Source organism: Colobus angolensis, unplaced genomic scaffold, assembly GCF_000951035.1.
Source record: "Colobus angolensis palliatus isolate OR3802 unplaced genomic scaffold, Cang.pa_1.0 Scaffold208, whole genome shotgun sequence".
NCBI lineage: Eukaryota > Metazoa > Chordata > Mammalia > Primates > Cercopithecidae > Colobus > Colobus angolensis.
Window position 1 is genome coordinate 708,063 of NW_012115244.1, and position 17,350 is coordinate 725,412.

The window sequence follows — 17,350 nt, forward strand, 5'->3', positions numbered from 1 at the left end:
ATGGGGGCTCTGCCTGGGCCTACCTGGGAGGTTGTACTCAGCCTACCAGGCTGAGGACAGTGCGGGGCTCACCCCAAGCATTCTTCCTGCCACTTCTCTGCTCCTCCTGGCCTGAGATGCATCGCCCGTCTCCACGTGTTTTATTTCTGGCCCAGAGATGTGTTCTAAGGACCCCTAAACTCAGTACCCCTAGGGTGCAGGCCTGTATCCAGGAACCCACCCAGCTGCAAACTCCCAGAAGCACTAGGCCTAGGGCAGGCCTGTCACCCCCACAACCCTGGCCCCATGTAAAGCCTCAGGCCCTGTGGACTCTACATGCCTGGTCCATGGCCCTGGCGCTCTGCTGAGTGGAGCTGACAGCCTTGCCTGGAGCCTGGCACACGGCTAGTTCAGGTGAAATGGACAGCAAGCCATCTCCAAAAACTGCGCTAGCAGGGGTGAGAGGCCACATGAAACCCTGGTCATCACTGACATGGGCAACAGCTCGAGGTGAAAAGGCTGCTGGGGGTCACTCGAGGGTTTATTTCAGGGTGGGCGGCAGTGACTGCCCCGTGGCAGGAACAGGCTGGCATATGCCAAAGTCAGGGCAGCAGTAGCTGGGTTCAGCCTGGCAGCCCCACACCCACACATGGCCCTGCCTGGCTGTGAGACAAGGGCAGGCCACAGGAGCCACAGGATCCACAGAGCAGATGGAAACGGCAACGTGGCCAGGCCGAACACATGGTTTCCCTGCTGTCAGCCACTGCAGATCAGTTGGGCTCCTGATGCTTCTCTGGTCCTGTGGATTCTGGCACCACTGGGTAGGAGGGGTCTGCCACCCCCTCACCACAGCTGCAGACAGAGGAGCGGATGGTCAGTGGGTCAGGCTCCCACAGCAGGCTGGGAGCTGCACTCTTTTCCCAATGTGGGTTTTACAAGGGGGCTTAGTTTACCCTGTTAGCCTATGCAAGACAGGTGACATGACCCCGAATGTCCAAGAAACAGTGACTGCTGAAGCCTAGGATGAGCTGAGGAAGGTGGCCGGCGGAGGACTAAGGCTGCAGCGGGTGGGGGACATCTGGGTGGGGGAGAGGGGAGCAGGGGAGAGCAGGCTAGAGCATGTTCTAGAGCCAGCCTGTCCTTGAGGAAGACAGCAGAAGTGCTCACTTTTGCAGAGACTGCAGTTCAGGAGGTAAATCGCATCCCACGTAAACACCATTTGTAATACTGTATTCCAGCAAAGCACCAAAACAGGGGTCCTGTTGGCAAAAACAATTAGCCTGGCATGAGAGCAAGTGAAGGCCCCGTGTATCCTGGTGCCGCGTGCGTCTCATCCCCAGTGACCTGCACCCTCCCTCCTTTTCTTTTTTTTTTTGGGATGGAGTCTCGCTCTGTCACCCAAGCTGGAGTGCAGTGGCGCGATCTTGGCTCACTGCAAGCTCCGCCTCCTGGGTTCACGCCATTCTCCTGCCTCAGCCTCCTGAGTAGCTGGGACTACAGGCGCCCGCCACCTCGCCTGGCTAGTTTTTTTCTATTTTTTAGTAGAGACGGGGTTTCACCATGTTAGCCAGGATGGTCTCGATCTCCTGACCTCGTGATCCACCCGTCTCGGCCTCCCAAAGCGCTGGGATTACAGGTGTGAGACACCGCACCTGGCCTGGACCCTCCCTCCTTAAGTGATCACAGCCCACCCAGTGCCTGAAAACTCACTCGAACGAGAACATGGGGGTTTCCCAGCACTATCAGCAAAGCTTTGGGTCTGGTGATTGCAACATTAAATCTTTTTGAGTTGGACAAGAAACCCAAAAAATATCGATCATCTTCAAATCTATCTTCATTTGACCGTACCTAAAAGCACACAGAGATGAATAAAAATGGCGTTTTAAATTTTTGGGGGGCATGAAAAGAAACTCTTGACATACAAAAACATTTAGAATGTTAAATAGCTGAACGACCTCCTTTTTGGTTCAAAAGGAAACAGGAGGAGGAGGGGGAGGAGGAAGGGCAGCAGAAAGGGGTGGGACTCATCAGCACTCTGTCTGCAGACAGGGAGCCCTCACGCTTGTGGCTTCTGGATGGCGGGGTCTTAGGGGCTCTCCTGTTGGTACCTGCCCTCCCACTCTCTGCTCCTCATCTGCCTGTTCTTCCAACTTCGTGTCCCTCCTCTAAGGCATTCACCATGTCTTCCTGGGTCCCTTCTCTTTACTTCCCTGTGTCTTAGTCTTTTGAGTATTGTTTTCAAAGACCTTCCCACAGCCACTGCTTACGATGGCTCCTGGGCCTAGGGAGTCTCCACCTGCAGCTGCTTCTCTGTGCTGGGAATCGGCCTCTGCCCCTTTAGATCTGAAGCCCCCAAAACCCCCAAGGCAGCAAGCGCCCGACTGGCCAAGCCCACGGAGAACAGGGATACCTACGGTCGAAATGATGATGACCAGATACTCTTGTCCTTGAAACTCCTCTACTGATCCAACCTTTATATCCATCAGATCAACATTACGCAAAAGAATTCTGATTTTCTCCACCTTAAGAACAGATTAAAAGAAAGACTAAAGATAACACTGTACGAATCCATTTTTTCTTTTTTTTTTTGAAACGGAGTCTTATTGTCACCCAGACTGGAGTGCAGTGGCGTGATCTCGGTTCACTGCAACCTCCACCTCCTTGGTTCAAGCAATTCTCCTGCCTCAGCCTCCTGAGTAGCTGGGATTATGGGCGCCCGCCACCACACCCGGCTAATTTTTTGTATTTTTTAGTAGAGACAGGGTTTCACCATGTTGGCCCGGCTGGTCTTGAACTCCTGACATTGTGATCCACCTACCTCAGCCTCCCTAAGTGTTGGGATTACAGGCGTGAGCCACCGCCCCTGGCCTGTACATATCCATTTCTTTACACATCACAGCGTGAACCAAATATTGGCCAATGTGCAATATTGTTTTTTTTTTTTTGAGACGGAGTCTGGCTCTGTCACCCAGGCTGGAGTGCAGTGGCTGGATCTCAGCTCACTGCAAGCTCCGCCTCCCGGGTTTGCACCATTCTCCTGCCTCAGCCTCCCAAGTAGCTGGGACTACAGGCGCCCACCACCTCGCCTGGCTAGTTTTTTGTATTTTTTAGTAGAGATGGGGTTTCACTGTGTTAGCCAGGATGGTCTCGATCTCCTGACCTCGTGATCTGCCCGTCTCGGCCTCCTAAAGTGCTGGGATTACAGGCTTGAGCCACCGCGCCCGGCCTGTTTTTAAATTCTTTATTGTTTTCTTCCAATCTGAATTGATTAGAAGACAAATTCCAGTTTTAGTTAAACTGGGGACAGGGGACAATGCTTATTAGGAAAGCCAAGTTTCATGTGGAAAATCCTCCCTCCCCACAAGCACACATCAAGGATGGAGGAAGTCCTTCAGGAGAAGTGAGATGCGTGTCTGCTGCTTAGAGCCGAGGTGTGTGTCTCAGCAGGATGGCACCTACACGCTGAGGTTAAGACACCAGGACACTGGCTGTGTGATGTTTGGCAACTTACTTGTCTCCACAAGCCTTCGTAATCTCTGTACCTCTGGGAGAGCTAAGTACTCACCTCTCGAGGCCCCGAGGTCAGAAAAAAGGAAACATGGCCTGGCGCGGTGGCTCACGCCTGTAATCCCAGCACTTTGGGAGGCCGAGGCGGGTGGATCACAAGGTCAGGAGATTGAGACCACAGTGAAACCCTGTCTCTACTAAAAATACAAAAAAAAAAAAATTAGCCAGACGCGGTGGCGGGCGCCTGTAGTCCCAGCTACTCAGGAGGATGAGGCAGGAGAATAGCATGAACCTGGGAGGCGGAGCTTGCAGTGAGCCGAGATTGCGCCACTGCACTCCAGCCTGGGGGACAGAGCAAGACTCCGTCCCAAAAAAAAAAAAAAAAAAAAAGAAAAAAGGACACATAACACCTGTGAAGGGCTCTGCAGTCGGCACACCCATGGTACAGGTGATTTGTTACTATGACGGCCTAGGGGACCCACCTTTTCTTCTGCATTTTGGGGGTTCTTTCCAAGCTCTGCTTGGTGGTATGAACGCCACAGGGACACATACTTCATGAAAGTGTTCGGCATGGGAGCCACCTGTGTCCCCACCAGAGCTCCAGGGCCCCTGTGAACGTGTGGAGATGCTTCCTGGGACCAGTCCCTGGGCCTCCGGAGCCACTAACTTCCCTATAATCACACCGCAGTCACAGGAAATGAGAAGTGTCCCATTCAAACATAACCAAAGTCGCCCCCTTTGAGAAATACTGGGTTAGAGCTGGGGGTTGGCAAATGTTTTCCCAAAGGGCCAAATATCAAGGGACATATAAATGTAACCATTTAGAAATGTAAAAACTGTTCTAGGCTCCGGCCATAGAAAAGCCTGGAACTGGCGCGTGGATGGCAGCCGGCTGGCCTCTCGTGCTGAATGACATTCAAGTGCGGTCCTGCTCCTTTAAAAACCTGCTGCTGCTCACAAGGAGCTTGTTTCTGCCTCTGTGGAGCTGCAGGGACCTCACAGAGCCAGGCGTGCCTGGGCAGGGCATACCTGCTTTCGGTAGGGCGTGATGACACCAATGTCGCTGGCAGACACCTGACTGGAGATACTCTGGGCCAGGAGGCAGCAGTAGCGCAGGACCTGGACAGCCTCGGCCGGGTTGAACCACGATGGGCTTTTTCCCTCCCGTGCCTCGCTGCCCTGGGTTGAAGAAGAGGGAAAACCTCCTTTACTCCATGAATATTCACCAAAAGGCTGCAATCCAGGAGCTTAAGTTGGTGCTGGGAATACACGCTGAATATGACAGAACGAATCCCTGCTCTCACACAGAACTTACACGGGAGCAGGGCAGATGGCAGATGTTAAATAATGATGACATGGCTCACAGCCATGCTAAGCGCTGCAGAGGAGGATGGGCACACGAGTCCACCACTCAGGTCTGAGCCCCATAGTGGAGGGCTGGCTGGCTCATCTTCCTCCTCCTTCTTCTTTTTTTTTTTTTTTGGTATTAGACCTTTGACCTAGCTACTGTTCATCTTGAAAATACTCTTCCTTAGAAAACATTAATGAGATATACTGACATAAGAGACAGACATATAGATCAACAGGGTAGAATGGAGAACCTAGAAATAAACCCTTGCGTATGTGGCCAGATGACTTTTGATAACGGTGCCAGGACAGTTTTTCAGCCAATGCTGCTGGAAACACTCGCGAGCCACGTGAGAAGGATGAAGATGGACCCTCACCTGACACCACCTGGAGATGTAAACTCAAAAGTAGATGGAAGATCTAAACCTAAGACCTAAATCCATAAAATTCTTGGAGGAGAACAGGGAAAAAGCCCCACAACACTGGCTTTGGCAGTGATTTCTTGGATACGACACCAAAGTCACTGGCAATAACTAAAGGGACACACCAGACTCCATCCAAATGGACAATGTCTGGGCATCAAAGGATGCAATCAACAACGTGGAAGGATCATCTGCGGAGGGGGAGAAAACTTTTGCAAATAGTATAGAAGAAGTTAATATCCAAAGCTATAAGGAAGTCTTAAACTCACTGACAAAAGGCGACCCAATTAAATATGGGCAAAGGACCTGAATTCTCCAAAGGAGACATACAAATGGCCAACAGGTGCATGAAAAGCTGCTCAAGGCCACAAATCATTGAGGAAATGCAAATCAAAACTACAGTGAGCTACACCTCACTCCCACTAAGATGGCTACTATAAAACACCCCGGAAAATAAGTGGTGGTGAGGAGGTGGGGAAACGAACCCTGTGGCACTGTTGGTGGGGTGTGGAATGCTGCAGCTACTGTGGAAAGCAAGGTGATGGTTTCTCAAAAAATTAAGACTAGAATTACCAACAATTCCACTTCTGGGTATATACCCATGAGGACTGAAAGCAGGGTCTCAAATAGATATCTGTACACCCGTTATAGCAGCACTACTCACAACAGTCAAATATCTGCAGCCCAAGTGTCCACTGATAGATGAACTGATAAGCCAAGTGTGGTGTATACACACAATACAATGTTACTCAGCCCCCAAAAGGGAGGAAATTCTAACACACACTACAACATGGATGAACCTCGAGGACAGGATGCACAGCGCAATAAGCCATTCACAGGACAAACACTCCATGATTAATTCCACTTATATGAAGTACCTAGAACAGCTGAATTCATACAGTCAGAAAGTGGAATGGTGGCTGCTAGGGGCTTCAGGGAAGAAAGTTACTGTTTCATGGGTACAGAGTTTTTTTTTTTTTTGAGACGGAGTCTCGCTCTGTCGCCCAGGCTGGAGTGCAGTGGTGCTATCTTGGCTTACTGCAAGCTCTGCCTCCCGGGTTCACGCCATTCTCCTGCATCAGCCTCCCGAGTAACTGGGACTACAGGCGCCACCACCACGCCCGGCTAATTTTTTTGTATTTTTAGTAGAGACGGGGTTTCACCATGTTAGCCAGGATGGTCTCGATCTCCTGACCTCATGATCCGCCCACCTCGGCCTCTCAAAGTTCTGGGATTACAGGCGTGAGCCACCACACCCTGCCGAGTACAGAATTTTAATACTGCAAGATAAAAGTTCTGCAGACCGCAAAACAATGTGAATATACTTAACACTATTAAACTTTACACTTAAAAATGGAGGCTGGGGGTGGTGGCTCACGCCTGTAATCCCAGCACTTTGGGAGGCCGAGGTGGACAGATCATTTGAGGTCAAGAGTTCGAGACCAGCCTGGCTAATATGGTGAAACCCCGTCTCTACTAAAAACACAAAAATTAGCTGGGCGTGGTGGGGCACGCCTGTAATCCCAGCTGCTCAGGAGGCTGAGGCATGAGAATTGCTTGAACCTGGGATGCAGAGGTTGCAGTCAGCCGAGATCACGCCACTATACTCCAGCCTGGGTGACAGAGTGAGACGACTGTCTCAAAAAAAGAAAAAAAAAAAGTTTTTAACATGACAAACTTTATATTATGTGTAAATTTATTTATGAATGAATGAATGAGACAGGGTTTCACTCTGTCGCTCAGACTAAAGTGCCAGGGCATGATCACAGTTCACTGAAACCTCAGCCTCCTGAGTAGCTGGGACTACAAGTGTGCACCACCATGCCCGGATAGTTTTTGCATCTTTTGTAGAGATAGGGTCTTGCTATGTTGTCCAGGCTGTTCTTGAACTCCTGGGCTCAAGCAATCTGCCTGCCTTGGCCTCCCAAAGTGCAGAGGTTAAAGATGTGAGCCACGTCCAGCCCTACAATTTAAAAAAGTGACCACCAGGCCAGGTGTGGTGGCTCACACCTGTAATCCCAGCACTTTGGGAGGCCAAGGCGGGCAGATCACTTGAGGTCAGGAGTTTGAGACCAGCCGGGCCAACATGCTGAAACCCCGTCTCTACTAAAATTACAAAAATTAGCTGGATGTGGTGGCCGGCACCTGTAGTCCCAGATCCTTGGGAGTCTAAGGCATGAGAATTGGTTGAACCTGGGAGGCAGAGGTTGCAGTGAGCCAAGATTGCGCCACTGCACTCCAGCCAGGGCGACAGAATGAAACCCTGTCTCAAAACAAAACCAAACGAACAAACAAAAAACCCAAAAAGTGACTGCCAGATAAAGCAGTAAAAATACAAAAATTAGCTGGATGTGGTGGCAGGTACCTGTAGTCCCAGTTACTTGGGAGGCTGAGGCACGAGAATTGCTTGAACCTGGAGGCTGCAGTGAACCGAGATTGTGCCACCGCACTCCAGCTGGGGCGAAAGAGCAAAACTCTGTCTCAAAAATAAAACAAACAAAAAAAAAACAACAACAAAACCAAAAAAACCCCACAAAACAAAACCCAAAAAAGTGACCACCAGATAAAGCAGTAAGAATTCTGTTGTTGTTGTTAAACCATGTAACTTATTCATTTATTGTAAATAATAAATGACTGAAGAAACTTAAAAGATTAATGGGATGATGGAAACTTACAGCAGAAACTTCTAAACTGAGAAACAATTCAATGAATAGCAACCAATCAACTAGAAAAAATCAGGAAATAAAATAACTAAGAAAGGTAAAGAAGAAATAATGTGAAATCACTATAGACTGGACTGATTTATGTCTCTAAAAGCAAACTGACTCCCAAAATGGATTAAATATAAAAACCTAGCCACTCCTAAGAAATACAATAAAAAATGAAAACAGGGCAAAGACATACCATGTAAAAAGAAAAAAATGGCAATGTTACTATTACGAGGTGAAATTTAACACTAACACACACGACAGTATGGAAGGGTATTACGTAAGGAGGAAGATAAAGCAATGATAAATTGTATGCATGAAACATAGCAGTTAAAATTCGTAAGACAAGAACGATTAGAAACCTAAGGACAATTTGATGAGAAGCACAATGAGAACGAGACACTTCACTCCTCTTCTCCACCATGGCCTACCCGGTGACAGATCCTAGGTCAGGACACAGAGCTGCTGAGTGACAGCCTCCATGCATTTATTTTTATTTAGTTATATAGTTTTTAAGAGTCAGGGTCTCACTCTGTCCCCTGGTCTAGGGTACTGTGGTGTAATCATAGCTCACTGCAGCCTCAATCTCCTGGGCTCAATTGATCCTTCTGCCTCAGCCCCCCAAGTAGCTGAGACCAAAGGCACATGCCACTATGTGCAGCTAATTAAAAAAAAATTTTTTTTTTTTTTTAAAGAGATGGCAGTTTCACTATGTTGCCCAGGCTAATCTTGAACTCCTAGGCTCAAGCAATCCTCCCGGCTCGGCCTCCCGAAGTGCTGGGGTTACAGGTGAGCCCCTGTGCCTGGCCACTAGTGCGTTTTCCTGATACCCAGGAAAGCTTCTGAGGATGGGCAGAGCCAGGAGGACAGACGGCGGGAGACCGCTGCTGGGGAGGGACCCGCCTCAGAGAGCACCACGTCTTGAGGTGTCCGGCTCACTGCAGAGCCCCCTCAGGACTCCTTCCCTTCCAAATGTGCGCACCCCGCAGCCACCATACACGTCCCACCCCACTGCTTTGGACAGATCACAGACAGATTTTCTCCCTCAGGAACTTACGAAGAGCAACTGGGGGCCACTGCTGGGTGGGGCATGGAATGCAGAGGCCCCGAGGCAGCCGAGTGGTGTAGCCTGGACCCCTGTCCTCCGGGGCCCGCGGCATGGAAGGGGCACCGGCAGCAGGGTTCCCCGTGGCGCGGGTGCAGCCCTCACTGCAGATACCGTGAATGCCCCTTCTTCTGGGGGCAGGGGGTGAATGCAAAGCTTGATTTCTGCTTCTAACTAAATTCCTAATACAAACTATCTCATTTTAGTGAATGCTTGTAATTTTGCTTGGCCACTCAGCATCTAACTCTGTCCCTCCGTTAGGCCTCAGAGAGGGGGTGGTGGCCCGTCACTCCTCAGGCCCCAGGCACAGGGCTCGGCTTGTGGCTGCTGCCTTCCCTGCCCGGCTCTCTCCTGGCAGCTCCAACCCTCGAGGTAAGCACCAGGAGGGAGGCGGCGGCGACCTCCGGGAGCTTCCTGCGGCCCCGGGGTATCCCGTCACACAGCCCTGCGAGCTTCCCCAGCCCCCCAGAGCTCACCGGGCAGCTTTGCTCCTCTTGGAGCCCAGTGCTTGTCTGCTGTGACCACCTGAGAGTGGTGCCCATGATGTCCCCTTGGTACCAGGCACAACTCATCTGGCAGGAGAAGTCGGCATCCATCTTGGGGGACACAAGCCCCCGATGGCTTTTCACTCTCCAGCGACCAGCGGAGCATCTGCCCTGCCACAAGCAGGTGACAAGAGCCTCACCTGGGAGGAAGGACCTCCTGCCACACTGTCTTTACCCGACATGGTCACCTACGGGTTCAAGACACAACTCACCCGCACACCATGGAAGATGAGAGGGAAGCCTTTCTTAGGCAACTTCTCCCAGCCCAGCAAAGAGGTCACCACTGTAGGGTCTGCACAGACCACGAGTTCCCTGTGGTAGAAGAGCCGTGAGGGCAGGGTCAGCAGGGCCTCGTGGGACCGGTAGTTCTTCACCAGCTTTGTGACCTACAAGGAGAGGGTGATGGGTCACAAGGGGAAGGTGGCATCTGGCACAGTTTCTGTCAAAGGAAAAGCGGCTCTTCCACTTTCCTCTCACGGCAAACGTGAGGCCTGCCTGACTTCCAAGCCCGACTCTGCCCCTGTGCCCCCATGCGTCGCCTGCCCCCAGACCAAGCCCTTGGATGATGGTGAAGCCAAGGGTCCATCTGAATAAAAAAATGGGAACATCAGGAAGAAAAGGGTGTGGCGGCCACCCTCTTTTCCTCTCCTGGGTCTGGGTGGGGCTGAGGGGCCTCTTAAAGGGCTCCTGCCACCTGGAACCCGGCAGCCGGGAGGAGGGCAGGTGGACGCTTATCTCGTGTGCTGAGAGCTTCACCCTGGAAACAGTGTCTTACTGGCCCACGCAGCCCTGCCTCCGCTTGGCCACAGGGAAGGAAGAGCTCCTGGGCCCCTGGGCCAGGAGAGTATAGACACTGTGACTCTGGGGGCATGGCCAGCCCTGGGCAGGCCTGGCTGTGACTTCACCGATGCGGCCGAGGGTGACTGTGATGTCACCAGTACATGGGACACCTTTACTGTCTGCCTCCAACTTGCCCGGGAAGCTCACTCAGGGCAGGCACTCTTCCCCAGGTGCTGGTGTAAGCAGCCAGGGAGGGTCTCCAGGGACTACAGGAGTTCAACCAGTCAGAGCAATGCTCAGTCTTGACACTGCTCATCACACGTGACCCACGTGTTGGCATGAGGACTCGCTGCGTCTGTGCCATGGGGAGCCGTCCTCTGCATGCAATGCTGCACCCTCTGCCCTCCTGTCACTGACTGTCCCTCAGGAAGACACTGCTAGGGAGAACACGCCCAGGGCTCTCCCTCCTTGAGATGAGTCACAGAGCCCCTGTTGGTGAAAACCTGAGTTCCTGTGGTGCTGTCAGTTACTCGCCAGGTGATACCGGCATGAGAGCGCCATTTATTGGCCCCGTGACTCCTCCCAAGTCTGTCAAGCCTAATTAGAATGTGTCCACCCTCCAACGTGCTACTCCAAACTCCAAATGTGATGTACAGTCATGGCACTTCTGCCTTAGCTGGACCCGGGCAGCTGCTGGGGAAAAGAAAGGAGGCATGCCGCCCCCTGGGGTCACTGTGGCAGCCGCTCTGGTTGGAGGGTGCAGGACACTGCCCAGGCCCCGCACAGGACAAGGCCTTCACCTCCTGTGTGGCAGGGTCTGTCTGTACCTGTGGCTGTGTGCCACATGCACCTGCCCTGAAGGCTGTGTGGTGGGGACGGTGGTGACGGCAGCATGCTGGTCTCCCCTGCTGCAGCCACGTCACCTGCACCCGCACCTCCAGCAAAGTAGCTAGTGCGTGGAGGGGTGCAGGGGCACTGGAGAATGAGGCGAACCTCTTGGGGGCAGCAGAGCTCTCAGGCGCCCTTTAGGCCCAGCAGCCGGTCGCGGCTGGCCGTCTTCCTGGGGGCAGTTTCATGGCCTCCTGGCACGGCCGGTGCCTGTCTTGTGAGTGGTCCCTCATGAGACCTTCCTTGGCCTGAAGACCCCTACCTGCCCCACACCCTTGACAACCAGGAATGGGGTCCAGTCCTTTTCCCTGAAAGTCTGCCCACAGTAACTGCCCCTCATTTTCTATTGATGTTAATACTGGCAACGGGAATCAGATGGAGACTGTTCTTCTGTGGGCTACAGGGGCTTAAAAACTGAGGCTACTTGGTTCACTGTTTAATGATGGGCCCTGGAGGCCCAAGCTCAGTGTGCTGGGGGCTCCCAAGATGCAAATCCCAAAGCCCATCCCTCAGAATTTGGTACAAGGTTGGCTGAGAGCCCAGAACCTGCACTTCAGTGGGACCTTGGGGTCGGAGACCACTGAGGAGACATTGCCTGCAGTCACTCTAGGGCAGGCTTTTTAAGTCACAAAAGTGACTTCCTGCTTTTCTTATGTTCACAGAGTAACACAGATTTTAACTTATTTTACTGTATCTGACCCCAGAGTCTCAGCCATTAGCACTAGGCTGCAGTTTCTGCTGACGGGGGAGGCGCTGCAGTGGGTACTCTCCTGCACTCTGCCCACGACAGAGATGACTCGGGTGGACAGAGGGGCAAGCTGCTCAACTGCCCCGGAGCCTGTGTCTACTTAACTGGGACCAGAACACGCTGGAGTCTGTGACTCACCAACAGGGGGTTATGTGCGCCACAAGCACCGAAAGCCTTTTCGTCCCTCTGGTACGCAGGTCGAGACATCAGCCGTTCCAACAAGGACACGTTCAGCCCATAGGCCATGGCGAGTCTGGACTTAATGACTGGGCCAAGCTGCATGGGGTCTCCTGCCAGCACAATCTGCACAGGGAGGCCGGTCTCAGCCCACGCAGGGAGGGGCCGAGGGGCCACTGCCACACCCACGGGCTCGGGTGGGGGTGGGGCCGCGCGCAAGGCCAGCCCACGCCTGCTCTGGCTGCAGGGGATGACGGGAGGGGCTGGGAGACCAGGGGATGCTGACAGGGCTTGCAGCCATCTCTCCCCGCTTCTCCCCGAAGTCCTGCCACCTGCCCAGCTTCTGCAGCCTTGCTTTCTCTCCTGCAAATCTCTCAAAGTGGTAAGAGCCCCAAGGATGCCATCTATCTTCTGGAAGCTTCTGCGTGGCCGGCCCTGGCCGCCATCCCACCTGCCCCTGGCCTCTTGCCCATGGTTGCCTTGACCTGGTGAGGCCGCCCGACGCCACTGCTCCGCCTGGACCAATCCCTACTCCCTCTCTCAACGCCACCTTCATGCTCCACCCCATACCTGGTGACTGGGACAGGCATCTAGGATGGGCGCCAAGGAGGAGCCTGAAACGTCCAGCGCTGGACGCTGGATGAGCTCGCCTCGATGAGCCACAGGGAGGGAAACAGGGGAGTTCAAGGTGACGCCCATGCCACCATCAGAAGCACCCAGGGAGGAAACAGGTGGGAGCGGACAACAGAGGATGCACAGAGCTGGAGGCCAGGGCAGCCAGAGGCGCAGGCGGGTCAGAAGCAGGAGCACCGGCCCTGTTGGCCCCTCCAGACACTGAGCGGCTGGCTGACCCACAGCAAGGACCACATTCCTGACTTTACCGTTGCATCCCCAATACCTAGAATGGCTCCTAACCTCCGTTTTAGAAGTGAGTCAAGACATTCACTTCTTGTCCAAAAGCAATAAAGTACAATAGAGACCCATGGCCCCCAGCACCTCAGGGTCCTTGGCACTTCCACCTGACCCCATATGGCTGTGACTGTTCCCGGCAGGACCGCAGCCCCCATCCTCACAGGAGAACAGGGTGAGGAGGAAGCAGCACACACAGTAGTCGCGACTTACCTGACCACTGACGTCTGACATCAGCCCCAGAGGAATGAGGCATTCTGGCTCACTTGCCTGCCCAGCCTCGTCTACAAACACGTGAGTGAAGTGTCCAACTCTAGAGCAAAGATGTTCTAAATGGTAATTTCTGCCAAATTGTTTTAGCAATCGATGCCTCTGACACACTGGCAAAGCCACGCTCAGCACCCATGGGGCCAAGCGGGGTTGCCCAGGGGTGTGCAGGAACTGGGGGTCTGGGTGTCACCCTGCTGGAGGGAGGACAGGCCACAGGCATCAGGAGATGCCGGCTAAGCCACATCAGCACCCGGTGCTCTGCACGCAATGTCTGTATTTCTAGAGATGTGGAGGGAAGAAGGGGTGGGGGCGAGGGGCAACACATGAGCGCTTCCTGGGGGCAGCTCACAGGAGAAGCGCCGCAGGCTCCTGGCCTGCTCTCCACCTGCGTCTCACTCCTGTGATTATCAAAATGCCCGGGTTTGAGTCCTAATCTCCCCTCTCTGAGCCTCCACCTCCCACGTGTCCCTCAGGAGGCGGCTAGGGTGAGAGCCGAGCTGGCCGCCGTGAAGCGCTGAGAACAAGCCTGGCTGGGCAGGCAACCACAGATGGTGGCCTCTCCTGCCATCCGCTCATTTCCTCTTGACTCATCCTTGTGAGCTATTCTCAGCTGGGCACTGCCTGGCCTGCCATGCCAATAGGCTGAGGCCCCAGGAGCCACTTCCCAATCTGCAGCACTATTAAGAAAATGGGGTCTCTAGAATGGCTCCCCACAATTCTGGCCCCTGCTGCAAACTCAGTGAGGTTCCCAGCTACAGAGCAGCTCCTCCTGGCGGATGCCCGTCCAGCTCTTCCTTTTCCACGTGCCCAGGTGTGGCAAGGGAGGTACAGGGGCAGAGAGTCCACAGTGTTGCTGATGGAGGGGGTGGGGATTTTGCAGGAAGGAGTCCTCAGATGCAACTGCCTGTTCGTGGCTCAGCCCCCACAGGAGAAGTTGCAGAGCTCTTGCATGGGAAGGCTGTGGGAATGAGCGAAGAGCAGGAGCTCGTCCGGCTCATGATCTGTTTCTGGAGTGCAGAGGGGCCGCCCCACCTGGGGCCACAAGCTGAGGAACAGGCGCCCCAAGTTCACTGGCTCGCCCATCCCAGCAGCTTCTACTCTGTGGTCAGGAGGCCTCAGTGGGGAAATGCTGTTGGGGCAGAAACAGGTCCTGACACCCGAGGAAGCAGGTATGGGGCACGGAGAGTGTCCGGAGCCACGCCAACACTCAACAGGAGGCACCGTGGGCCCGCACCCTTCTCACTGCCAAGCCCAGGTTCACCCTTCTCACTGCTGAGTCCAGGATCTCCCCTCTCCAACCCCAGACGCTAGGCAAACCCATCACCTCTGAGCCTCAGGTGTCCCACTGTGGGCTGAGACCCTGTGGTCAGAGCTGTGCGGGGTGGGCTCCTGCTCACAGCAGCGCGGGGCCCCACACGTCCTGCACGTCCTGCATCCACTCATGGCCCGCTGACACCTTTCACTTCAGGTCTCAAGACACAGATTTTACATGTGACACCGTGCACCCTCCCAGTGAAAGATGCAGCAACCAGCACACTGCCATTTCCCCATCTCATGTCCCCACTGCTGTTGAAAAAAATTAACATTATGTATCTTTCCTAGAATGTAAGCATTTAGGTTTGAATTCTGTATTAATTGCAGTTATTTAATGTCACTTTTGCCAGATGACGTTGCTGCTACTTTACCCTTTGAAGTGTCCCTCCCCGCTCCAGCCGCCCCCAGTGGCCTGGCCAGCTAACCCTGTGGGGCCTCTGCAGCTGGGCTGCAACACCCTTGCTGCTTCTGCACAGAGCGTCTCTGAGAGAGCGGCCTGCCCTAGCCGGTCACCTCCTCCCACTACCTGGATGTTAGCTCCAGGGTGCAGGGTCCATGCTGTGCCCGTCCCGCCCCCACAGAGCCCTCTGCACCCCCCAGTGAGGCCGGACTCTTCAGCTCTTGACCTTTGACTCATCAACACACATTAAAAAAAAATCCCTCTTGTTCAGATCCGTGCTGTCCAATCCAGTACCCACACATGGCTCTCGGGCACCGCACAGTGGCTAGTCTGAAACCTGACACGCTCTAAGTATAAAATACATCGTGGATTTTGAAGACTTGAACCAAAAAAATTGTAAAGTGTCTCATCAATCATGTTTTACTAATCTCATGATGAAAGGACGTTGTGTATATGAGAGACTAAAACACGCCGATGAAACCATTCATGACACGTTGTGATAGGCGTGGCCGGCTGTGCCTTTGCTCCGTGTGGAGCTGACAGACCACCTCCTGTGGTCACCCTCACGACCACCGTGACGCTGGACACTGTCCAGGGCGACCTGTCTCCAGGCCGTCAGGGAGGGTGGGGCTTCCCTCGGAGCCCCTGGCTTCTCCCTCTCTCACCCTCAGCCTATGCCCCCGACACTGTCTGGCTATACTCACTGAGAGGGAGCTGCCTGCTGCCTCCCCGACCCCACCTCCCTGCACGGGGATCTGAGAGTGCCTTGGTCCTCACTCAGCCTCCCTGGGCTCAGAGCTCTTCCTCCTAGCCCCCAGGGGAGGCCCTCCTATGACAGCCGGCACCCTGCACTCCATCTCCTCTGCCTGCCTCCCCTGCAGAGACCCCAGCACTAGGGGCACAAATGGCCCCCGAGGGTCTGACCTTACAGAGCCCAGCCGTTTCCTAGGCAGCCTGCCTCCCCACGCCCACTCCAAGCAACTCACTCTCCTGGTCAGAAGCCCTTCACTGGCTTCCCAGCTCACCAGTGGTCAATCCAAAGGCCCCTCCACAGCCCACCAGGCCTAGGCTCCAGGCCTCCCCTTCACCACCTCATGCAGGACGTTCCTGCTCACGAGTCTCTGGTTCCAGTCTCCTTTGGGGAGACCTCAGCGTTCTCCAACTGTGGGGCCTCTACACGGGCCAGTCCATCTGCCTGCCCATCCCACTGCTGGCTCCTTCGAGTCCTTGGGGTCTCGGCCTCCCCGGCTCCACTCAAGCACGGCCCTCCCCAACCAGCCTTTCTCGCCCAAAGCCCTGCCTCCCTCCCTGAGCACTGAGTCTCTGGGTCATCCACCCCTCAGACAGAAGCTAGGAGAGGACACCGACCTCTGCTCTGGGAGGTCCCGCGCCGCACTCCACGCCCAGGGCTCACCTCACTCCTATTTGGTAAAACAGCCCTGAGCTGCTGCAAGTGGTGACGATTATCCGGAAGCGTGAGGCTTTCCAGATGTCTTCTCCGTCTCTGCAATACGGTTTGACGGCATCAATAACTATCTGGGGGCAAGGAGGCACAGAGTTTACTCCTCCAATTATTAAGCACTTCTATAAACTGGACGGAATCACCAGGGCAAAAAGAATTCCAAAAGGGAACTCGCCCTGGTGCCACTTCTTAGTTACGTCTAAGTCATGATTTAAGGTTTTTTCCTCAAAACACTTCATACTTCCTTATCAATTCCGTCCATGTTTTATCAACTCTAGAGTCACATATAACACACAATCCTGCAGATCCTTTCCCAAAACAACTCTGTACATTTTCTATTCAGTTTGTTTGTTTGTTTATTTAGAGATGGAGTCTTGCTCTTGCTCTGTCGCCCAGGGGTGCGATCTCGGCTCCCTGCAGCCTCCGCCTCCCGGGTTCAAGCGATTCTCCTGCTTCAGCCTCCCCAGTGGCTGGGATTACAAGCGCGTGCCACCACACCCAGCTATTTTCTTTCTTTTTTTTTTTTTTTTGAGGTGGAGTCTGGCTCTGTCGCCCAGGCTGGAGTGCAGTGGCGTGATCTCGGCTCACTGCAACCTCTGCCTCCCGGGTTCAAGCGATTCTCCTGCTTCAGCCTCCCCAGTGGCTGGGATTACAAGCGCGTGCCACCACACCCAGCTAATTTTTGTATTTTTAGTAGAGATGGGGTTTCACTATGTTGGCCAGGCTGGTCTTGAACTCCTGACCTTGTGACCTGCCCACCTTGGCCTCCCAAAGTGCTGGGATTACAGG

The 17,350-nt window shown here is 53.7% G+C and overlaps 1 protein-coding gene across 1 annotated transcript in view; it reads right to left on the reverse strand.

Annotated features, from left to right (window-relative positions):
* Positions 1-501: 501 nt before the first annotated feature.
* MOV10L1 (Mov10 RISC complex RNA helicase like 1) overlaps positions 502-17,350 on the reverse strand; it is a 70,015-nt gene continuing 53,166 nt past the window's right edge. The window contains exons 19-27 of the mRNA XM_011942246.1: positions 16,514-16,635; positions 13,329-13,428; positions 12,168-12,332; positions 9,826-9,999; positions 4,516-4,665; positions 2,394-2,501; positions 1,690-1,827; positions 1,147-1,238; positions 502-831 (exon numbers count right to left, since the gene is read on the reverse strand). Coding sequence (XP_011797636.1) covers positions 750-831; positions 1,147-1,238; positions 1,690-1,827; positions 2,394-2,501; positions 4,516-4,665; positions 9,826-9,999; positions 12,168-12,332; positions 13,329-13,428; positions 16,514-16,635 — 1,131 coding nt within the window. The 3' untranslated portion in view covers positions 502-749. The remainder of the gene's footprint in view (positions 832-1,146; positions 1,239-1,689; positions 1,828-2,393; positions 2,502-4,515; positions 4,666-9,825; positions 10,000-12,167; positions 12,333-13,328; positions 13,429-16,513; positions 16,636-17,350) is intronic.